The sequence below is a fragment of the Lonchura striata genome, chromosome 5 (assembly GCF_050655825.1).
Source record: "Lonchura striata isolate lonStrDom1 chromosome 5, ASM5065582v1, whole genome shotgun sequence".
Lineage (NCBI taxonomy): Eukaryota > Metazoa > Chordata > Aves > Passeriformes > Estrildidae > Lonchura > Lonchura striata.
In genome coordinates, this window is record NC_140707.1 from 38,305,028 (window position 1) to 38,329,779 (window position 24,752).

Sequence of the window (24,752 nt, forward strand, 5' to 3'; positions counted from 1 at the left end):
GGATATTAACAGAATATTAACAGCTGATTACTACCTGGTGTTCTAGAAGATGCAACAGTTGTGTGTATCTTGAATAATTTAGTTTTGTTTTGTCATTTCTATGTTCTGGTTGGTCAGTCTCTTTTGACCTTAAGGCATCTAAGGCTACTGTTGTATATCATTTGCATGTTTACTTGCGTTTTTTAATTCGACCTAGAAGACTAAAGATGTGGGTGAAAAAGCTGATATGTAAGAGTAACAAACCACATTTCTATCTCTGGCATCCAGGATTTACTGCTGAGTACCTGGTATCATTGGAGTTAACCTTTCCACTGAATTTGATTTCTGTGTTAGAGTTGACAAATAACAATTGTATGGATACTGTTCTATTTTAGTATATAAAATAATTGACTTTTCAGAACAAGTCCTCTTGAATTGTTTCCTTTTGCTTTGATGGGAGATGTTTGGAAGACACTGTATTGCTTTGTGTTGAAGAAGAGGCAGAAGGAAAGGGAACATCTGGCACAAGCCCTGTAGAGTAACCTTATTGGGACCTGTGAATGTCCGTTCTCATCCCTGGGGTTCCTGTGTTTAGGTTGTTGAGCCATACCTGGCACTGCTGAAACCACCACCAGTAGGAGCTAGGCCATTTCAACCACTCTGCTTTGTGTTCTCACATCACTCCTGGATCCCCAGGTGTCCCGTTTAGTTTTGGAATTTGCATATTGAACTTTGCTGCTTCATGTCAAATTTATAAATCTCATATTAAAAATCACTTCTTATACTTAATAAGTTTATAAATACAGCTTGCATTCTGTTTCTCCAGGTCAGAAAGACTGGTACAAGCACAGGTGACTGTGGCTTTTGTTTTAGGTCTTAAATGTACTTCTAGTTTGAAATAATAGCTGTGAAAGAATTTACCAGTGTGATGCTGAAGTGCCTTTAAGTTAAGCATGTGACATTTTTCACTGTGAAAGCCTGAGGTACTTGAATAGTCTTTGGAAACTATGTTAAGTATTTTTAAGAAGTTAATGTGACAAATCTGCTGATTTCTGAAATGTTGTACAGCCTTACACATTAAACACTGGAAATCTCTACCTCTGAAGGCATGAACTGATGTTAGCAATGAGCAGTAATCATTCCTTTTGAATGCTAACCCTCAGCAAGCAATGGTACATTTAAAAATCCTGCAGCATTTAACATCACAGGCAAAAGGCTGGCAGTCAGCTAATTATAAAAGATGGTGATTATAATGGAAGGTGTGAAGCTTACTTCCAATATATTCCTATGCATTTTTGTCATGGCTAAAAGGAATGTAAGGTGATCCCTAATTTTTAAACTTTTTACCCTACTGTCCAACCCTTAGTTTTATTTGAATGGCTTTGCAAACAAGAAGTTTTAAATGAAGCTTCTTGCTGAGTTTAAAAAACCTCCTGTCTTTGGCAAAGGTGAAATTCTTAAATAGCTTTATAAATTTCACATTGTTTTAAAGATATGAGATCACCTTGCAGAAATATTTATTTTAAATGTAATTTAGGTGTTGGAAATCAAAAAGTTCTCATTGGGTTATACATTTTAATTCTGTTTTTTAAAATTAGGAGATCCCCAGTGGCATAGATGGAAACTGAATTTTTTGCAGGAGTTGAAGAAAAGGTACACCTGTGTGTACCTGTGCAGTATGTGTATAAAACTTCATGTTATCAACACTTGATTTTCCTTTACATACATATATATATATACATATATATGTACATATATATATATATATATCCTTTATATTTTATTTTCCTTTTTTGAAATAAAGTTTTAAATTTATTAGATAGTGCTGAATTCCTGGGAAAATAGGAATTGCACATCAGAGCATACAATTGAAAACAAAAGTCTGACAGTACATATGTGAAGATGTGACAGGACTAGAAAAAATAGTATGTTTAGCTGCATCAAGGGAAATGTAGGATATGCATTAGCAACAACAACTCAGCAGAATAACATCCCTTTCTACAGTGAGACATGTAAAGTACAGGGTAGAAGGTCTAGCCTTTTGATGTTCAGTTACAGAAATGTCATAATACTTGAAGGCTGACTTCTCTGATGTAGATGTGGAAGTAGATCCTGCCCTGAAGCAAGTGCAGTCCTACATAACCTTCTGAGTTCCCTCTCTGCCTCATTTTAGGGATTTATAAGAAAATGAAGAATATAGCATTTGTATATCCTGTATTAAGCTTCTTTATTGCATCTTAATATTCCTGACTCACAATGTTTTTTCTGTTGGCAATGATAAAGGTCATGTGAGAGCCAATACATGAAATGTTCAGTGTGGCTCTTAGGTGGGGGTGATGTAAAAAATAGGGAGAACTACTGGTACAGGTACTGCTTTAGATTCTTTTGATCCTCATTATTCAGAAACATTTAGCAGTCGTAGTTCCTGTTTTGGGTAATTTAACAGGTTGGTGAGACATTTTGATTTCTGGTGATGTGCATAGCATCCTAACTAACCTATAGCTCTGACTAAGCAAAATTAAACTTTGTTGATGCTTAATCATAGAGTTTCTGTTGTCTGTGCTTCTACAACTTTGTCTGAGCAAACATTTATTACAAACTAATAAATTTAAAAAGCAGGAGCATAGGTGTGAGAGGAGAGAAATAAAATATTGAGCATTGGAATGTAAATATTAGTAGTCAGTGGAAAAGTAGCTCAGCTTTAAGGCATATCCAGGATTTCTGGATTTAAGCTTATGTCTACTTGCAAGACAGCATTGCACTCTGAACCTGTGGTGCTCAGGCTTTAATTCTTGAGCAATAGCAATTCTAGAAGCATATCTGCACATGCAGATGTCAAGTAGTCAGTCTTACTGTTGCAAATAACACACTAGAACTTCCACAGAGGAAGAAAGAGGAATGTTATTGCCTCTAGGAAAAATACCAAGAAATGCTGGTGTCCTCTTTATGGCAGCTTGTTTCCCAGCACAGGACACCTTGGCCAAGACTTCAAGTAAGCTCATTTCCTGTGTCCATCTACTTCCAAATGTAATCCAAAGAACCTAATCTGTTGCTGCAAATAAAACAGTGCATGTTGCATATCTGCTGATACAGAGGGAACTTCAATTATTTGTGTAGCTGAGTCTGTTTCAAAGAGAGATTGTAAAAGCATATAACCTGACTTGAACAAACACAACTGGCTTGAGTGAGTTGTCCAGGTTGAAGGAGCTCTGGTGAAGGATCTTTTTGCCAGCTGTTGTTGAACTTTGAAATTTTGAAAACTGAGTCAGCCAAGTGTTTGAAAGAGAAATGAAAACAAAGAAGATCAGGGCAGTATTGGTTGCATTAGGACACAGATGGTGTTCTATTTCTGACCTATCAGCCCTTGAAGTTTTAGTAGGTGCAATTTCAATAGCATGTATTTGTGAGAAGACAGTAGCAAAACTTCACCAGAAACACTTGACATGGTAACTTGAGTAGTTGGTTTTTGGATGAAGTTGGAAAAATTTTAAAATGTTGAAAAATAATAAATTTTCTCAAGCACTTTTCAAATTCTAAGGATGTTTTGCTCTGTGCCAGTTAAACTTGTTGCTATGTCGATTGCTTTATGTTTGGTTTAAGATTGGTACCAAACACCACCTTCAGTGAAAGAGAACATAAAAATCAGTGATGAAGAGGGAAAGTTTTTTGGTTTAATTTGCTGTACCATAATATCATCATCTTTTTTGCTAAAAATGTTAATACAAGCAGTGCTTCTATTGAATGATGTTTGCCTTAAGGACTTTTCTCCAACAGCTCCTGAAAGTATTTTATTTGGATTAGAGTTTTTATGTTGTGTTACTCTATATGTGGACTCGGCCTACATGGATTTTAGCTTTCTGTAAAAGCACTGGTGGGTAATTTCTGGTATAACGATTAAATCTCTTAACAGAACAACTTATGTCTGAGAATTGCTGATGTCATGACTATCATTCACTGGTTGCTATGGAAATTAAGTAGGAGTGCATTCAATATTAATACTGCATTCCTGCTATGTGCATTTTCCTGATGGAAAAGTACTCGTTTTCTCCAGGAATTCTAGCTGCAGCAGTCCCTGTGACAAAAAAATGCTCTTTGCAAATATGTCAGATGTACTCCTTTCCTTACTGTTCTCAAAGTCATCATCCACCACAGTATGGCTTAGGCAGTTCATGTGGATTTCTGTGTACCCAGCTACTTATGTAGTGTACTGTACTACTTACGTGTCCCAGTCCTTGAGTGAGTTTGTGATAAGGTGCTGTCATGGATTTTCATGAGGTTTTACTTATATAGGACTGTGGCTGCCCAGGCACTTCAACAGTATGTTTCTTTTTTAGTTCAAAAGGGAAATTCCTTTCAAAGATGCTGAAAGATTGTATATAGAAGTATGGGATTTGGGTATCTGCTTTAAAGTGTTTTCCATGTAATCCTTTTCCAGCGATGTAACAACAGAGTTTAACAACAGTTTATTTTTCTGAAGTCCTGATTTTTACTGTTTAACTTTCCTTTCTGACTTTCAACTAGTAGCTGCATTTCCTTTATTAAATTTTGAAATGTCACTCCTAAAATGCTGCTGCACTAGTAAGTTGAGCCAATAGTTCAAATTTAAGGATAAATTGAGATAGATTTACAATTTAGCACTTCTGTTTAAAATATGAACACTAGAAGATGTTTCAGTTTTGACAGTTTCTTGCCAGTCTTCTTGAGGAAATATTTTTGTCTTTGATTACAATCCATTAAAAGCCAGATAAATATTGTAGCACTGGTTAAATACAGGAGCTGTGTATATCTAATCTCAGACTGATGAAAGAAGCTTAAAGACTTGGAAAGAGACCTGCTGCTTAAGGGGCATTTGGCTATGAAAAGAATAGGATCACAGCGTTCCGGTTATAGAATTAAAATTTATTTTTACAAGAAAGAAAAGTATGTTGGCATGTATAAACAATTTACACACTACCATTCCATCCCAAAAAAATTAGAAACCAAAGCAAGAATAAGTGTGAAATTGCTGTAAGATGTTCAACACCAGTGCTAATGATGAGCTTTTGGCTTCTGCAGAACTGGCTTCTGCAATGGCAAAAAAAGGTTTTTTTCTCTTTGTATGAAGAGCTAGAAGTGTAACATGTAAATGCAAACAAAGTACCTTTTGTCCTCTATATCATAAAGAAGTATTGTGTGCCAGTGTAATTTATTTTAAAATTCAGAACTGATTGATTGATGCTCCATGAGGTCTGTGGATTGTACCCCTTTGGTGTGGATAGATGCACTTGATATGTGTAATAATGTCTCCATTCACAGGAGTGGGAGCAGTATTGAAAACTGCAGCTAAACTTGCTGTCTCCAATAGCAGTGGCATGACTGATTGCTGAAAGTTGGAACATGGGACTTGAATAGAGGTTTGGCAACACAGGGGAGAATGGTTGTCTGTTTTGCAGTGTGACATGAGGCAGTATTTACTCTGGTCCTTTTCTCCTTTTCCAAGCAATAGGCAGGTTGCCAAGTACAGGGTCTGAATGGTTTGAATCTTCAGTTGGAAACATTCTGGATACACTGAAGTAAATGAGATGTGCAGATAGGTCAGGAAATGTGGAAGTTGCCCTCTAGATAGATGATGCAAATGGTCATGCAACCTAGATGGTTTATTCCTTACACATTTTTTTTTTAATGTCCAGTACAAACCTCTGGCTTGTTCCTGTCTATAACTCTCTTCTTAAAGAGAAGTTACTAAACCCAAAACTTTCTCATAACAAATATACAACAGAATTTCTGCATCTGGAACTTCTCCCAGATAAGTCATGGCACAACCGAGTAGTTGATGATGTACATATGTACTTCCAGACACACAGTAATTGCATCTTTAGTTGTTACTGTTTGTATTTTTAGGATTAAAATGTTCTGCTTCGTGCTCTGGAGAAATGAAGATCTTGCGCAAGTGTTCAGCAAGCTCAACTGAGGGAGTACAGTTGCTGTTTTGGCAGCTCCAGCATTCAATTATAAGGCTTCAGCCTCACAGAGCTCATTTTGAAAATGCTCTAAAGAGTCAGATCTTTTATTTACCTTCTAATTTCAGTGCAATTTATTTTTCAAGCTGTTCTCCAGCTGTGAGGGCTGATTTAAATTAAATTCTTCCCAAATTGTTCAATCCACATTTAACTGTGTTTTAAAAAATGCCACATAGTGAGATTTAATACTAAAGCTCTCTGTCACTTATGATATTGTAAATCTCTCAGCAGTTTAATGATATGTAGAGCTTTCTCTTCTGGAGCATCTTGCTTTGCATGAAGAAAACTCAACTTTCCAATTTCTATTAATTCTTTGAAACAATCTTGATTTTTTTTTTTTTCCCATATAGTTGAATCTCTCAATCTGAGGGTGCTTCAGTATGGTACTGTGAGTGAAATGGTTTTTGTCCAAGTCTAGTATCCTAATTAATGAAAGAAAATCTAGGATTTTCAAATAACTCATGACAGAATAGTCTGCTATAGAGTGCAACTTTTTAATAGGCTATTAAACTTGTGTTTACTACTGCATTAAGTGATTCAAACACTGATTCTTGTCATATTTTAAAACCACTTATTCACTCTCTAGAATCTAAATGCTGAAGTGCATGCAACTCTTAGAATGGCAAGTAAATTGGGGAAAGTTTCTTTCACCTATAGCTCTTTCTACAAAACTTCAGCAAAGTTTTGATAGTTTCCCTGATTTTCTTCAAGGGTTAAGTACTTGGAATAAGAATCTGATTTTTTTCTGAGAGAACACTTCCTTTCACTATATAAAAAAACCAAACTATGATTGGGAAAGGCAGGGAAATTGGAAAAATTAAAACTAAAAGTTTGAGTGTAAAATTATCCATGGTATCCTGAACACTAGACTCTTGACATATATTTCTTGCAACTGATTTTTCTATAGACTAATAGTATTCTGGGTTATAAATTTAAAAGCTTTGGAGCTTGGTGTTTCTATTCACTGTTGTTTTGCTAGGGGGTTTTTAAGTAGTGCTTGGTAAGATGAATCTGTGGAAAATAGGTTTGGTTTATTTTAACACCTCTTTGTAAGAATGGTGAATGTCTCAGTATCCACATAACAGCCTGTTGTATTGAAGAGAAACAATTTTGGTTTACAGTTTTAAAAAAGGGGTGGGCAAATTTCTCATATTTGGACATTTGCACAAATATTTCAAAAATTATTTATTCACCATCATCTCTATATTGATGTAAGGTTTTCATGATATACTAATAAAAAAATGATTGAAGCTCACGATGAATAAGCAGGAAAGCACAATACTTTCAATACTTTCAATTATGTATTTTCCCCTGAGTAAGGAATGTCTGTCTTTTCCTCCAAATTTCTAGTTGTATTATGCTTTTCTGCTGATGCTGGTGCCCCCATAGATATACACATCAAATCCCCAAATGCACGTTTAAAAGAAGGCTGGCAAAATGTTGGTAATATCTATTGCATCAGCTGCACTGAGATGAATTCAGAGCTCATTCATTAAAACCCCAGGTGTTTAAGGAGCTACTATTAACCTTTTCTCCCCATACTCTTTCGGCAGTACTTGGGACACGTTGAAGTGGATGAATCCAGAGGAATGCATATCTGTGAAGATGCTGTGAAGAGGCTGAAATCTGTATGTATATTTGTTTAATGAAAACGTTGGCTTTGGGGCTGTAAGCATTACTGGAAAAGGTCTGTTCAGAGCGGTGCTCCAGCCAAAGACTGAACTTTTGACCCATGTTAGGAGAACAGTTGGCCAGTTTGAGAGCAATGCTGCTCTTGGGGGGACGTGCTAATCTGAAGATGAGAGGGAGAGTTACAACTGTTCTTTCTACTTGCAGAAACTATTTGCAAAACAAATGTGTAAAAATTCTCTGTGACCTTTTAGGCTAAGTTGGTACCCACATGGGACTTCAACCGTTGTTTTTTAACAGCTTCTCCCTCTCTCTCTTTTCTTCTCCCCCTCTCTCTCTTTCCCTCTGTTGCCTGCCACTTTAATAGTGACTTAATTCACCATTATTATACAAAATATTACTTGTTTTAGGATGCTTTTTTTTCTAATGCACTGCAGCATTGTAGTCGTGCATGAAATAATCTGGCTTGCATCTGCTCAAAGTGGCCTGAAGGCTGCCTAATTCTGACATGTCATGAAATGGGCTGCTCTTAGTTTGGCTTCTGTGAACGTTTGCTCCTGTAAATGGCACTCGTTCAAAGCTCTTTGTATTTCTGTGGCTCATTTGAAGAGGTCTTGTCATCTCTTTCCTGCAGTAATAATACCACAAAACCCTGTGGAAATAGCAAACTCCAGAAAGGCAGTCTGTCAAGGAACTGAGGCTTTGGCATCATTGAAAAGAACAGGAAAAAGGACATGAAAAAAATGGAATTTTTAATAGAGATAGAGAACTGCAGTCCTTGTCATCACTTCTCTTGTATGTTCTATCTACATACATTCTTCAGTATGCATTCAGTGGAAGAAACCCTTGTATCCTTGCAGCTCAACAAAATCCATCAAACCCTTCTACTGCACTTCTGCTGGTTTAAAATAAGTGCTACTGGACATCCCTTTCCTCACCAAGTCTGAGAGCTCAAATGGTTTCCGTCTAAACCTGTTTTTCCCTTCTTCCTAGCACACAGCAGAGGATTATAGGTTATCTTTTCTGCCTTCTGTTGTGCTGTAAAGTTTGTGAATTGGTTTAATGCTCTGATTAAAATCAAGTCTTTTCATTCTTTTCTTTCTCAGCTAATATATAGTAACCCATTAAAGCTGCATCCCATCTGTTCCCATTCAGTCTGCAGTGATTAGTGATTGATTTTTATTAAAAAGGGCCACACAAAATATAAATGAGTTTCTTTGTTCTGTGGATTTAGTTTACATACCTAAAAGTGCACATACTGACCACATAATCAATTGCATCCGTTTTTGGCTCTGATTTTTTTCTGATTTTCTCAGAATACTTTCTGTTAGCACACCAAATAGTACTGCAGTATCTACTTTGTGCAACTTGTTTCATTCTCTTCCCTGGGGAGCTGTTCTGTGGAGTAGCTGTTCTCTAGTTTATAAAAATCTTACAAGTCCAGGAGCCAGCTAAGTGTAGCTAAGCTTATAATTAATGAGACATAGTACAAGCATAGCACCCAGCTTCTTCTGGAATCTGGATTTCTAGGGTTGGGATTTTTCATCACATGAATTACTGATTCAAAAATCAGACTTGGATATCTAACCTTTACAGTTAGTCAGCATTTTCTGAAAGTAAGTAGTTAGATTTTCTTAATCCATGTTATGTCATTATTCCGAATTGTGGATGGCATGAATTTACCCATTCTCTTAAATTTACATTTTTCTTCAGATAGTTTTGATTTCTTCTGCGGTTTTATGTCTATGTGTACACCAAATACAAGTGTGCATCTCTTAAAATTGCTATTTGTCTCTTTCGTCAGTGTTGGAAGTTGAGAAGTGGAGGTGAAATTCTCTTTGTGCCCCAAGAGGAAGATTCAGATTATTGAAATTACTTTGTGTGCTTTAGTTGCTAGACTCTATCAGATGCAAGGTCCATTTGGAGCTGCTTATTACAATTCAAGCCCTGCCTCTCAGGGCAAGGCTTGCTTAAAACCCAGTATATGGTTTTTAAACCAGAGGCATTTCTTTAGGACATCACCATTACTGGAAGCTCTGTTCTGTACAAGACACTCTTAATTTAGCAGAAGCCAAACACTGAGTGATATCTCAGCATGTGAGGAATGTGATGAGAAAACAATTCGTTCTCCTTGCTTTCATATTAGTTATTTTGATGGACTTTCTCTTGGTTTTGAAAAGATTACAAGTTTGATCTGCAGTGCTCAAACTGAAAGACTAGCTTAAGGGAAATTGGACTTCACTTTTAATGTGGTTAAATGACATTGAAGTGTATGTGGGCTATTTTAAACTTCATTCTCTGCATGTAAAGTGTAGGTTTTATAAACCCAGTCAATAAAAACTAGAATTGTTGAAATATTTGTATCCTGTAGCTTCCAAAAATTAAGTTCTGTCTTTTCTTATTCTAATAGATATATTTTCTCCTCTTAATTCTTGCTGTACAACAGTTGGCAATTCATTTGGGGAACTGAAGACTGTTGTTTTATAGGACTGACTACTGGGTTTTAAAAGATTTTATAGGATTTGCTGAGAAGAATATAGAACAGTGTTAGTCTTGACTTTAGGAATAGCTTAATTACTGCTTTGCTTTTTGAAAGGAAAGATGCAAACAAATATCTCTGTCTCTTTATTGTGGGAAATAACCTTTAAGGGATTTTTTATTACCTGCTCCTTTAATGGGTATAAGTGTTTTTGAGCGCTGCATCTTGCAGAACTTGCAAACAATGATGGTGAGCATTTTATTCAGATGTTGCTTAATTGACAGCTGAGTACAAGAAGCCACATTTAGCTCAAGAATCCCTCATCCACACTGTACTCTGTTACAGTTTTATAGTTCTGAAACTGCACACCAACAATATTGTAATTTTCTGTCTGATGAAATGGCCTCACAGTCTCATAAATAGATCAAAACCCTTCATATTTAGCTATTAGTTTATTATTAACATGGGTTTATATTATCAACAGAACTTGCATTTTTCCTTAGTGAAGTATTACCAGTGTCACTTACATTATTCCTTTAGTAGAGTATATATTGCTAGCTTTGTATACATTTACTATTTGATAAGATTCATGTAGATGGACATGACGCTCTGAATAGTTTCTTCAGAAGCATTTCACTGAATTTAAAATATTTAGTGTCAACTGGAAAGTAACTTTAAGGGTCTTATTAAGTGTATTTGACTCAGGTGTGGGAACATCATATAAAGACAAAAGTGTACTCTCTCATGTCATATTTTGATTTTAAATCAGCTTTAGCTTGTAGTATTGGTTTCTAACTTGCTACTTTTTGTTTTAAATTATGCATTTGTTTTAATATATGTTCTTATTTTAGCAGGTAAAGAGACATAGTATTTTTAAAAAATGCATTAGTTATCTCTAAACTACATTAACTTAGTGTTGCTTAAAATCCATTTTGCATGATGCCTTTTTCCATTAACCTTGTCTAGTTTATTTAAAAAAAATAATCTTGTTTAACAAGCTTTTTTCTGAGAGCAAAATTAACCATCACCTAAAAATGAGGTAGCTTCTGGTGAATCTCTTTAGCTTTTGCTGTCTTTAAAAAGCTGTTATTCAGTGCAATGCAATAGTCATCGCTCAACTTGGCAGCAGCACCCAACCCCTTCTCATTATGTACACTACATTGTGATTAATCCATTAGTTCCCCTCCCAGTGTTCAGAATATCCTGTCCAAATACATAACTGTTCCTGCCTCCAAAAGTGCTTAACCTTTTCAGCTGACCGAGCTTGGAGATGGTCTTTATACAGTGTCTGAGTTGATGTAAATATGTTACAGATACTTGGTAAAGCATTCTGTGGAAGGACATGGGGGCAGAGAGGGACACAGCAGTAGGGCTAGGGAATCCAAAGTTAAGATGGACACTGCCTCCTTAAGTTGGTGTTTTCTTGGCTTTTGTTGCCTTGCATCAGAACCATAGCTTTGATTTAAATATAACCTTGTTTTTCAATCAGTTCTTCAGACACTGCTTCAGGATATTTGTGGCAATGCTTTAATATAGTAGTATCAGTGATGAACAGGTTGGAATTGCACAGTGTAAATGTGAGGTCAGGGGCTGTCACAGAGATGCTCCCTGTCTCTTCTGCAATTCTCCACCTCCTCCTCATTACTACCAAAGCTTTCTTACAAGTGAAGTAATTTGGAAAGACAGCAGGAACAGCTCTGTGCTTTACGTCAGCTTCCCTCACACGCGGAGCAGCATGTGGCTGTGCTCGCAGAGCACCAGGCCTGGTCAAGTGTCCCCTCATGTAATTTACTTTTCACAGTCTGGTAACAAAATAAAGCTAGTAAACTAAACTGCATGCAAATATGCCTAAAATCGTGTGCTGGCTTTTTCTTAATGTGGATTGGGCAATCAGTATAATTGCTTTCCTGAAGAAATGTAGGAAATTGTAGTTCAGCCTTTGGTATCTTTGCACTTGCCTAACTGTCTCTGCCTGCCTGAGCTGATTTTACAGGCTGCTCAACCTATCAATTCAGAGTTGTAGAATGAATAACTAGTATTTGTATAAATATTGCATAAAGCCTTGGAAAGCTTTAGAGAAGGAGAAAGAGGTCTCATTTTTATTTGAATTTTACCACAAGGTTATGATGAAATTCCTTGCTCTTCAGAGAAGACTGTGTAAGATGTGAAGCATAGTAGTAGTATGTAAGCCAGAGCAACAAGCAAATGGAATAAAATGCAGCAGTACTTACCCCTGCTTTATATGAGCCATACATGCTTCTCCAACATATAGAACAGTAGTTTTAAGAAAGAGTGATCAATACAGAGCAAATTAGATTGCAATTCTGGAGTTAGAACTTTGCATTTCACAAGAGCCTGTGCAGTATTTTACTTGTTTAACCAACATGTCTGCTGCCAAGTTTGGTTTATAATCTAACCAAAAGGGACTAAACAAGAAAGAGTGAAAATAAAGTAACCACTTTGCATGAAATTGGGGCTGAGGTTTTCTTCTTTTCACCAATTTCAGGGCAGTAGCTTGTTAGAATTGTGTGTGTGCCCTTTGATCTGCATTTTCATAGGATTATTTTCACATTTGCCTGTCGCACCTTCTCATGGATAACTCTAAAAACCCCTTCCTTTCCCTCCAAACCCTATTCTTGTGTGTGCTTGTTGGTTTGAAAACCCTGGGACATTTTAGCTACCTACAGTAATAGCGCTCGACTTGTCCCCCCTGTTCCTCCAGGAAAGGAAGTTCTTCAAAGGCTTCTTTGGAAAAGTAAGTTTAATGCCTTGTTTGTGCTTGCACTATAAGGAGTTACATCCCTGGTATAGCACTGCCATAAAATCAGGGTGTTGTGAGTGCCTTAATCCATTTCAGAATATTTGCTTCTAAAACAGGCTTGGAAATATTTTGATCAAAGAATGTGGTTTCAAAAGTAATCCGAAACAGAAACTTAAATATCTGTGGACTGTATCAGAAATCCAGTGTTCTGAAGTGATTTGGTGTTCCTGAAACAAAAAATAATCTTTTTTAACCCTTAAACTTGTGCCAACCTGCATCACTGAGGCAAATACCTACAGAACAGTTGAAGTCTGTGCTGTGTAAGTGCTTCATGCCCAGCTATCTGGCAGCATGGGTTAATCCCCAAATGTTAGCACTGGCAAAAAGGAGTGTGCCATCTCTTAAACCTTCCTTTTTCGAGCACAGTCCCAATTCAAAGATATATGAAGATGAGATCAGGCATTTACCTACTATGCTTTCCTAATTTCAGCTCAATCTCCAGTTTCTATCGTTGCTCTTGTTTTCACAAGGACAGTGTCTTAGATGAAGGGAAGCAACCCTGTCCTTATTCAGAATGTGCTGCACTGGTGGCTGGGTGGTTTTGTTCCCACTGCCTGCATTTCTGCAAGGCAGAAAGATCATGCTCTCTTTTACCTCTCATCTGTTTCCTACCTCTGTGTTTAAAATTCCTGTAAAACCTTTTAATCCAGCTTTTATATGGAGTTAATCTAAGATAATGGTTTCTGAATTATCTTATTGTAAAATGAAACTTTGCTTAAATAGAAACAAACAGGTTTGTAATGTTCATAAATGCTGAAGTCTTTTGAAGCAGATGATTCTCTAGTCATGAATTGGTTTGGGCTTTACTTGGGGAATAAGTAAGGTTTTTTTCAGCTGATCCTTTTTCACCATTCACTCAGATAATGATAGGTGTCACACAGGAACATCTGTTTCTCCAGTTCTGGTTTCTTCCTATCATCAAGGAGAGCACACATCTAAAGCACAGTGGTGGTGGTGAGGGGCTAAAATATAGAAGATGGCAGATCAGTGAGATTAATGGGAACAGTCCTGTGTGCAAATCAAATCCTAGAGCTGGAATCTAGAAGGACCAAACCCAAAGTGCTAAATTGGAAACAAACAGAAAACCCCCACCTCAGCCTGATTAAATATGTTCGTTTTTTCTCTGCTTGTTGGTACTAACTTACATTAGGCTACATAAGAAAGCAAAGATGTGAAAGGAAAGGTATTTGCATAGCACTTAGGTAAAAACCTTTCTTTGGCTTTTTAAATTATTAAATATGCTATCTTCCCTATTACATCTTGGTTGGCATTTAATGAAGACTGGTACTTTACCACAGCATTTTAGATTTCCTTTCTCCTGTATTATAATATTTTGACAAAGAAGGACCTACTTCTACTTCAGCCTGTGAATTTCATTAATTAGCACTGAAACCACTTAAATCTATAGTGTTTAGATATCCCCACAGCAGCAGTGTGGCAGTACCTTTATTACAGCTTCAGCCTACAACAGGAGCCCACATCTAGGGAAATCTGCAGAAAAAGGGACAGCTGTTCTCTTATTAATAATTGAGAAATACTAATAACTCTAATATCCTTTGGCTGTCTCATCTATAATTTCTTCTCAAATGCCTTGCATTTGGATTAATATAATATTCCAAATTGCCAAGCTATTTAAAACACACCAACAGCTTTCAGAAAGTCAGTCTAGACATGTCTGCCACTTTCACTGTCCATATGTTTCTCCTTGTAAAAGGTAAATACGATGGATTTGTTTCTGGAAATGTTCAAGTGGTTAGTATTGAAAATGCTTTTTTTAAACTTGAAATAAAAATGAGATGTCTGTTGATAACTCCAGGATAGGCTTTTGTGTTTATAAAATAAGCAGCCTTTGAAGGCAGCTCCTTTTAAAACTAAAACCTTTCTGTTGTAATGAGGAGTAGTAGTACAGATTTGGTGACCTTTGTTGTGCTTTCCCTCCATGTGTGTGTGTATTTCTCATCACACAGTGTTTTATACAGAGTCTCAAATGAAAATTTTTCTTCCTATATATACCTCAGGTGTATATATATGAAGAAATATATATGTTTCAGGTGTATCTTAGAGCCATGTCCAAGTCCCAGGATAGGATAAAATATAATGGGCAGAAAAACTACAAAGTTACAGTGTTTAAAAAATGCATTATTGGGCAATTTCTGGCATCTTTAATACCACCTTACAATAGAAGAAGGTATCAAAGCATCTACTTTTTTCTTGGTTGATGCCCATCTCCAGGGCACGGCCAGTTTGTCAGTGGGGTTTCTGTCGTGCCCAGCCTGCCATGGACCTGCCTTGTCCTCCAGCCTCATTGTGTGCTAGGATAAATGCCCACCTGCCCTCCTGGAGATGTCTGTGGACTCTGAAATGAGTGCAGATAATGAATCTCATGCTGGAGGAGATTACTGACCTCCCAGAAGGGCTGAGCCCTGAGGTTCTATCAGTGCTGACTCAGCACTGACAAATCAGGCTCCTGGAGTCAATGCCACATGTGGCTGTCCTCAGGCAGTGCTGTCATCTAAAAGCTCTAGAATATAAAAACAAGCTACAGGTCTGGATGTCTAGAGGAGTCCCTTGGTAGGAACATTTCAGAGCATCCTGTTCCAGTGGATATTGGCCACTTGCTTTAAATAGCTCTGTTTGGAGTTGCCTGTACCTCCCAGCATTTGTTACACAGGCTGAGGTCCTGTGTTGGAGTTCACCTCCCATGCAGTATCTTGCAGTTGGTCTGATCTTTGTCCAGAATGTGCCAATGGTGCCAATGCTCCTATCTACTCTGTAATCACAATTTACTTGGCAATATCCCTCCCAGAATGAAGTAGTACTTTGATTGGTACGTCCAATGGGAACTGAATTGGAGGAGTGTGTTCCTTTATACATCACTGGTAGGCACAGATAAGCTGAGAATTCAGAAAATGTAAAAATCATTCATTGTCCAGCAGTAGTAGCAGTGGGTTTGGGGTATAGACTGTAAGGATAAGCCCTTTCAAACCACTGCATCCACCATAAATATAGAAGAAGGAATTGGGAGATTAAAATGAGTTTTCTCTTTCTTTTAGTGTAGCAAAATCTTTGGTTGTCTTGCATGTGGAACCTAATGTTTCAGTGGGAAGCTCTTTAGCCTTCTCATTTTATTTTGAGAAACATTAAGTTCATGTGTTAACTATTTCTAAATCCTCATTTGATAAAATAGCAAGTGAGGAGTAGCTCTGGTGAAGATCAGCATTGCTTTATGAAGTACCCAGCTCAGTTAAACTTGGCTTTAATACAAACTCCAAGAACTGTCCACAGTTTCTGTATGGACAAGGTTTTTATTGTTTGCTGGGGAAAGATGTGTATCTCTTAATCTAATGATGGCACTCTAAACAAAAAACTTACCTGCAGGCATTATCTTTTCTTCATTGTTTGCATTTGCTTGAAATAAAGATTTTTAAGACTTATGGCTTATAAACAACAGATACTCTTTTAAAAACAGTTCAAGGAGACAGACCTTTAATAGGGTTTAATAGGGACCTTCAGGCTGTGGAAGCTAGCTGAGCATTGAAAATACAGGCTATATTTGTGGGTATTGATACTGCCTTTTAAAACAAAATATTAGAAGCTACTTTTATATGCTACAATATTTTCTAACACTTATGATGGTAAATTTAAAGTGTTTCTTCTGTTTTGAATTGCACTCTTTCCATTAGGCATTCTGGAATCTAAATTAAACATTCTCTGGGGTATCCAACAAGCTGGATGGTCATTTAGAAACTTGCTTCTGCAAGCACTTCTCTGTAGCTTGCTTTCATGCTGTGCTTATTTTCTCTCTTTTTTTTTTTTTTTCTTTAAATGCTCTTCTGTGCAAGTCACTGCCATTCTCTGTTCTTACCAAGCTTTTTGAAAATGCTCAGGATGTCATTGCTGCTTTCGAAATTGGGACAGATAGTTCCTCCCAAAAAAAACAAACAGAAATTCTGCCAGCACCTTTTTGTTTCACACTTGCTGCTTTCTCTGAGAATGAAACCAATGTGATATAATTGGAGAGTTTTCACTCCAAGATATTTCATTCTTACAGTGTTAAAATTGGTATTGCAGACTTGGAACATGCAGTAGCTTATGCCAGAGTGTATTCTTGTTCCATTACTTGCTGTAAGAATATAAAGTATACACATCTGCAATAAACTATTAAAAAAATTATAGTTGCAATTCTAGTTTGAAGCCACTAGCTGAAACCCCTTCATCTTTTTTTTTCCCCCCTTGTTGCTTTCTTCACTCCCTGCAGTGGTTTTTAGTGGGTGCCATTAGCAGCCACAAACTGTGGAAACCCAGTGCTTCAAAACGCATGAAGAGAATATTTTAATAACTGGCTAAAGTAGGGGGATTGTGAAATAAAGTGGCATACTAGAAAAAAACTGTATGAGTTTGCTAGCAGTAGTTCTCTGTAACAACCAGTAATATTGCATTGACCTATTTTCTTTTCAATGAATTAACTTCAGAAGAATATTGTGTTTGTACTGTTTTCTATATCTTTCCCTTGAAAAATAAGCAGCCTGGAAAGAATCTGTAGTTTAAATGGCTCCTGAATCCTTCCTGTATTTCCCACTTTTACTTAGCCTCAGCTTGTGGCAGCTGAAAGTTCCCACAGTCAGGTTCTGGGTAGAAGCCAGAGCACTCTCCGCTGCACCCGCCTGCCACACACCACTGCTTTTTCCAGATGCACACCAAAGATTCTTACCTCTCTCCCCAGATAGGACTTTTAGGTCTTAGTAAATTAGTGAAACATATTTGGGTGATTGATCTTAGCATTAAGCTTATGAGCTTAAACAGCTACACAGTAACTGATGATTTTGGGGTGCTTTTAACACTGGTTTAAGGTGATGCCATGATTCTGCCACGGGACTATTAGGGCAGAGAGTAGGGCTGGTGGAAATATCAGGTAAGAATTTTCCTATATTTAAACTTGTGCTGAAGAAGCTACCTGTGGTGTAACTCCTTATGAATGAGTGTCTTCTGACTCTAGTGGAATTCTTCACCCACTTGGTCAGTCTTGAATTCTTTACTGTCAGTGGATGTACACCTTTCTGCCTCACCTGTCCTGTGCCCTCTCCCCATCCCCACGACGTGCTGTTTCTGAAATACTGGCTTTGGCTTGGTTCTCTTAATGTTTTGCAACTTGGATTGAGCTTTGGGCACCCTACTGACCATGGACTTCATCTACACTTAATGTTATAGTTCTTGGAGAGGGGAAGCGGGAGGCAATTGGCTGTTGGCATAAAACTGTTTTCTTTTCTTTTCTTTCCCTTTTTTTTTTTCTTTTCTTGAAAGTCTGGGAAGAAAGCCGTCAAAGCAGTCCTGTGGGTTTCAGCGGATGGACTCAGAGTTGTAGATGAGAAAACAAAGGTTAGATTTCTCTGGGCAAAAGTTTTAAATCTCTCTATAATAATGTATGTGCTCTTTCCTTAAATAGACAGCAATATTTGTGACTGCAAATGTTGGCATTTGAAAGGAAGACTGAAATGTGTAGTTTAGTTTAATAATTTCTTGTTTTGCAAACATACGTACACCTTCTAATTTTTTTCCCAGTTAATTCCACACTGCTCTCAAGCCACATTTTGTAAAATGTGCCAGGTGTAGCACAAGCTTGGAATACTTTTTTGTTGAATTTACTGCAACAAGCATTGGTTTTCCTGCTATGTTCTGTTGGCAGTGAACTTGAAGAGTCCCTGGACTTCATTCTGCACCACTGCAAAAGGCTGCAATAATAATAATGCATAGGCAAACTCTCATATATACATTAATCAATATAATTTTCAGTGCATCCAAATCCTAGAATGGATCTGAATGAACAACAGCTTCCAAAAATGAAATGAAGAGAGTAAATTTAATTGAGAGATTGTAGCTTCAGACTCAAACTAAATAGTAACTGCATATATCAAATTTAATGATCTTTAATATATATGATGTTGGTCTGAAGTGGAAAACTAATATATTTGTGGCATAATTCTATATTGTTTTACATTTTTATTGTGAAATTACTATTTTTTATTATGAATTAGCATGTGGTGTACCACCAGGGCAGATGTGTCCAAGTAAGAGCAAATGATTCTTGGTTTTATGTAGATGTAGGCAATTAGAAATAAGAGCTTTAAGCTTACAAGTGCACTGGTATTTTAAAAAGATGGCATGCTATGAGAACAGTTTTAACTCTTGTCAGTCTGAAATAGTATATGTTTGTATCAATAGACACTTATTTTTGTCAGCCTAAAAGATGATTTCTCCAAGCCAACACTGACAGGCAGAGCTAATTCATATCCCTCTGGATTGCAACTGCCTATCAAATATCTGCTTGTGGTTAAACTTCTCCACGGCTGCTGCAGTGGTATGGCTCTTCAGAGCTAAAGCTGCTGTCTCTCAAGAATTCACTTTCTAATACAAACATACTGATGTGAATAAATTCAGTCTACTGATTGCCTCATGTAGAAGTAATAATACATGTATTATTTTTAGAAATGTTGCTGCATATATGTAATATTTTCAAATTGATTTTTAATCAATTGTGCAGACTCTGGAGGTAATTAAAAGTATAAGATTTAAAAAGAAAATAAACTGTTGCCTCCTGGTGGTTGAATACATCAGCAGAGGTGCCAAGTACTAGTTACCAACCAAATGAAATAATTTGGAAAAAAATATTAAAAACTAATTTTTAATGAGGATGGCATAATTTTTAACTATGTTATCTCCTTTTTAGAAACGCTTCTCCCATCTGTGGGATTAAATAGGGAGCATTTAGTGCTACAGTGCTGCTGGTGTTTTTCTCTTGCATCCCTGCTTAGCTGACTGGGAGATGAGTTTCGCTCTTTGTGTAGCAGCTGCAAGACCTTTTCACTCTTGCAGACCTCTCCCCTAAGTTTGTGTTGTGATTTAACCAGTGAAGACTTTCTGGTTGCAAGACTATGGAGCTGCTGTAAAAATAAAATAATATACATGTGTGCCTCCACAGTCTAGAGGAGAGCTTATAGGAATACACTGGCTCCCTAAATTCTTAAGCAGTGCCTTAGCACACCTCTCCCAAAGATGGACAGTGACTTGAGTTCAAGTGTTTGGCCATATTTCCTCACATTTCTTTTATTGTGGGGGGGATTTTTTCCCTCTAGGATCTTATAGTTGATCAGACAATAGAGAAGGTTTCTTTCTGCGCACCAGACAGGAACTTTGACCGGGCGTTCTCCTACATCTGCCGAGATGGCACAACGAGACGCTGGATCTGCCACTGCTTTATGGCTGTGAAGGACACGGTAAGTTGAACATGGTGTGTGGCCAGCTCTCCCAGCTCTTAGCTAGAAGGACAGAAAATTTGAGTACCTGGAATAGTGCAGTATGTTTTGACTCCAGCTGAGATATTATGTAGTCCTTGTAAATTATTTTAATTCTAATTCCCTGTATCTGAAATATTTGCCATCCCTCTGTCGTGCTGTCTTATGGAGAGAAATGCTGCTCAGCCTGTGTGTAAAAAGAGTGCAGTCAGCCTCAGATAGGCTCCAGCAGAAGGGAACTACTCTTCTAAGAATAGACAGAAAATTTTCTCATTTGAAAATGTTTACAGCTAAAAACTGAAACAGCAATGACAGTTTTTTCCAGGATAAAATCATAGTGAGTAAATACAGACTTGTGAATGCGGTGTCTTGTACGTGTTATCTTGAATGAAAAGTCATCTGAATGTTAAGAGATGGAGCTAAACTGAATTAAATTAGCATTCTATTTGCTTCTGAGTGACAACAATATTTTGAGTAGGTTTGAAATCAGTTTCTTGCTGTGTAGACTTAGGTAAGTTATTTAACTCCCTGATCTGACCTTTTCTTCTCTCTGCTGTTTGTTGAATCCTGCCTATATTGTAGAAAGTGCTTAAAGCCTCATGCAAATTCAGTGCCTGAACTCCCCAGAGCTGCATGTTCAGAGTTCAATGGTACTTGATAATTTATCATTTTTCTTTAAACAATGAAGTCAAAAATTCCCAGTAAAACTACATTAGAGCTGGAATATTTCTGTTTTCATCTGTGAATAACAGGTCAATTCACTTAATGATGATGAGAGATGAGTTGAGCTACTGGTAGTAGTCATGCCTCTGATTTGACTGTAGAAGCTGTATAAGCTGGGTTGCTGGACTTCCTCAGACTTGTATTTCCTTTTTACAGTTATTGGATAGTGGATTCTTTTGACCTAGTGAATAATGGAAGTGCTTTTCATTAGGCACTCCTAAATCTAACTGGTGCATTTGGTCAGGATCATTAAGAGGTGTGAGTAGTCACCACTGTACGTTTAACTTTCACAGGTGCATACAAAATTAGTGTCTCCCTGAGCCCTCTGTAAACTTTCTCCAAGACCAGTGCTTACCTTTGCTTTAGGACTTAGACCTTAAGACAGCTTCATGAGAGTTTCTGTGTGCACAGATGTATCTAGAGGCAAGGGATCAGTGCAGGCACATTATTGCACTGGCATCTTAGTAGCAGTTGAACTCAGCAGATCATCCAACAATCTCACTCATTCCTGGGTGGCCTTCTTGAACATGGCTTGTGCATTAGTAGCTGGGAGTCTTTATGTACCAGGTTTAAGGCTGAAATACAATTAACATAGTTTTCTTTAATGCCTTAATTAGGTTGGTCTTGTAAAGGCAGGTTTTCAGTTTGTGATGCTTGAAGCACATGTATGTTTCTGTTCAGTCACTGTGTTTTGCAATGCTGTCTTGTGCAGGGGGAAAGGTTGAGTCACGCCGTGGGCTGTGCATTTGCAGCGTGCCTGGAGCGAAAGCAGAAACGAGAGAAGGAGTGTGGAGTGACTGCCACCTTTGATGCCAGCAGAACCACATTCACTAGAGAGGGGTCATTCAGGGTCACTACAGCTACTGAACAAGCAGAGAGAGAGGAAATTATGAGACAGATGCCAGATGCTAAAGGTAAGGGATGCAGTTTAAGCAGTCATCTGCAGTGAGCAGAACCGGCACTGAGGCCTGCACGAGGACTGAAGCTTAGTAATGTCCTGACAGCATTCTCTCTCATGAACCTTACTCTGTTCTAATCGTATTCCCAGACCCTTGTCAGTTCACACGATAGAAAATGCTCCCAAATTCACTCAGTATTTTCCCACATCTTCTAGAAAATGTGTGAGTGGCTACATATGTGAATGCTGCTTCTGCTTTATTTTGTCAGGCTGCTTTATAGCAGAGAACACGGTAGGTACCATACTAAAAGTCCTTATTAGAAAATTGTTTGCCATACACAAGCTTGCCATACACAAAGTAATAATTTATGTAGTTTAATGCTTGTGGTAAATGAACTGAAAATTATATGCATTTTTCTTAGAAAATAATGTGTTTTTATCTTGATTTTTAAGGCAGGTTACAGAGTGTATGTATACAGCTGTACTGCATGAGGGAAGAACAGATCAATCACAGAGTGCTTTCCAAAAAAATTCCAGAATAACCACTCCCTCCCCATAAAACAAAAAAGTGTTGGACTATTAATTACATTCAAAATTAGTGACTAACTGATTTGAGAGGAGATAAAGTGTTCTGAAATTAGGTGAAAGTAGAACTTCTTACTCAAGTTTTATGACAAAGCCTGGAGTTCTACAGCTAACAAAAATTAAAATATTATAAATACTGTTTATAACCTGCTTCACAGTAAAGTCAGACTTTTGTTTCAGAGGGTTTCACAGCAAGTTTTATACTGCCCCTTGACTGTAAAACTTTAATCTTCATTTTCATCATCCATCTGCTTGTTTCCATACGTTAGTTTTCAGAATGTGCTAAATGAAGCTTAAACACAAGGCCTTTGTTACTTGAGGGCATGAGTCAAAGTCTTGACTCAATGAAGGTGTGTGAAATCCTTTTCAAGAAAGACTGATTAGAAAAGTTTCACTTGAATGAGCAGCTGCAACTCATGGGTACTGAAGCTTACAAGACAACATAATTAGTTCCTCCTACCATTCAAGCTCCTCAGAAATCTCAAGTCTGACTCCTCTCTTTACCAGACTTTTAGTTATTCTGCTGATGTGTCAAAAAAAAAAGTCATTGCTTTTTCTAAAATGTTTGGAAAACCATATAGGTGAAATGAGAGTTCATACCAGGATAGTCAGATTTCCTTTTGTCCTTCTGTGTTGATGGAGCTGTGTTTGTTGCCGCCAAAGCCAATCCATTTATGAGTGAAAAAGAGTTTTCCTAGAGATAGAAAAATCTCTCCATTGTAATTCTAATCATAAGTGTAATGATTTAAACAAATCTTAATCCTACATTTCTGCCATTAGGCCTGTCTGACAGTAGCACTGTGGTGCTATGCAAAGCCCTGCAAAATGAAGCATCTGACTTTATGTTGGAGGAGCTTCCACTGCAACTAACTCATGATTGAGTAGTAACATTGCAGCTACATTCAGTACAGAAGTGACGCAGGAACTCCTCACAAATGTGTCTGGTGTTAGCAAGGCCTGTCAGCTCAGAGGCTGAATCTGCCTTGCAGCACATTCCCCTCTACCTGTAATGTATTTCCTGGAGGAGCTGGGAGCTGCAGCCCAGCCTGTTAAGTGCTGCTGCTGCCTTTGGCCTGCAAGAGCTTGTGCAGTGTGTTTGGCTGCTGCTGCTGATTCTGCAGGGCTGGGAGGGTGGTTTTTAAAAGAAGGAGCTGCGTTCTGTTCCCTGCTGCTGCTAAATTGCTGCTAAATCACTTAGTACAGTTGGTAGTAATGTTTTGTCCATGGTTCTGTGTGAGGCAAAGTAAAGGTCTCAAATACACAATACATTTTTCAGTCTTAGCTATAAATGAATTACCTTGAGCTGGGATCTCAGGAGCAGCTAGAAAGAATACAGATGTGAGGCCATCTTTTTTAGGGAGTGGCTTGCCTTAGAAAGCTGTGGGGCTTGGGTATGTGTCAGGTGATGTGGTGAAGGCAGTGGAGGTATGCAGAAATTGTGTTTCTGCTGTGCTATTAGAAACTCATTTGCAGGAGTACTAGTTACACAGATTTCTACAATTTCTCTTTTCAAAACAAATGGGAGTACAGGTAAGCAGCTGAACAGTGCTTTGCTTTACTCTTCTAACCTCACCCTGTTTCCTCCAGCAGTTGAAGCAGAAGTGAAAACAGTAGCACCAGGTGCTGCACCAAACAATACTGCCCCCTCTTCTGGCTCACCAACCTCTCCTACTGCTGAAGTTGCTGCCTCTCTGGATAAAGAAATGAGCAACCCCCACGCTATCCCACGGCGGCACGCTCCCATAGAACAGCTTGCCAGGCAAGGGTCTTTCAGGGGCTTCCCTGCCCTCAGCCAAAAGATGTCTCCTTTTAAACGCCAGCTGTCTTTGCGAATAAATGAGCTGCCTTCAACAGTGCAAAGGAAGACTGATTTCCCCATGAAAAACTCAGGTAAAACCAAATGGTTCCATTGAAACATTGCCTTTAATAGTCTCTTCCTTCTTTCTTTTCTGTGGCTTCAAGTAACTCCTTATTTTCTGGTAAATCCTTCTTCTGCCTCACGTTGATAATTTATAATGAACAAACATCACCATGACAGAAAATTTCTGCTTTGGGAATAGGCAAGAATTTCAAATGTGGGGTTCACATGCAGAAACAGTTTTAATTGCTATCTGAAGTACTGGAGCACAGCTTGAAGTGTTCCAGGAACGGGTGTTGGTGAATTAGCAGGTTTTGGCTCTTCCCTCTGAGTCAGTGAACCAGTTCTTCCACTTACTGTCAGTGCATCCTGAGATACAAATCCCTTCAAGGCCTTAACCACTTGTCTTGGGATCATGTGATGCTCTTCTCTAGCCTGTCCTTCTGCCTGTTTGAATTCTTTTTGAGAGCAATGAAATTGCTTTTCACGTTG

The 24,752-nt window shown here is 37.8% G+C and overlaps 1 protein-coding gene across 46 annotated transcripts in view; it reads left to right on the forward strand.

The window, feature by feature from the left end:
• Positions 1 to 24,752, forward strand: part of NUMB (NUMB endocytic adaptor protein) — a 96,584-nt gene that overhangs the window by 66,419 nt on the left and 5,413 nt on the right. For 12 of the 46 annotated variants that reach the window (XM_085581927.1, XM_085581929.1, XM_085581925.1 and 9 more), the window contains 6 exons: positions 7,532 to 7,606; positions 12,764 to 12,841; positions 18,209 to 18,283; positions 20,038 to 20,178; positions 21,632 to 21,833; positions 23,990 to 24,292. In XM_085581927.1, the coding sequence (XP_085438053.1) occupies positions 7,532 to 7,606; positions 12,764 to 12,841; positions 18,209 to 18,283; positions 20,038 to 20,178; positions 21,632 to 21,833; positions 23,990 to 24,292 (874 nt within the window). The remainder of the gene's footprint in view (positions 1 to 7,531; positions 7,607 to 12,763; positions 12,842 to 18,208; positions 18,284 to 20,037; positions 20,179 to 21,631; positions 21,834 to 23,989; positions 24,293 to 24,752) is intronic. The other 34 variants (XM_085581942.1, XM_085581954.1, XM_085581943.1 and 31 more) reach the window with 5 other exon arrangements.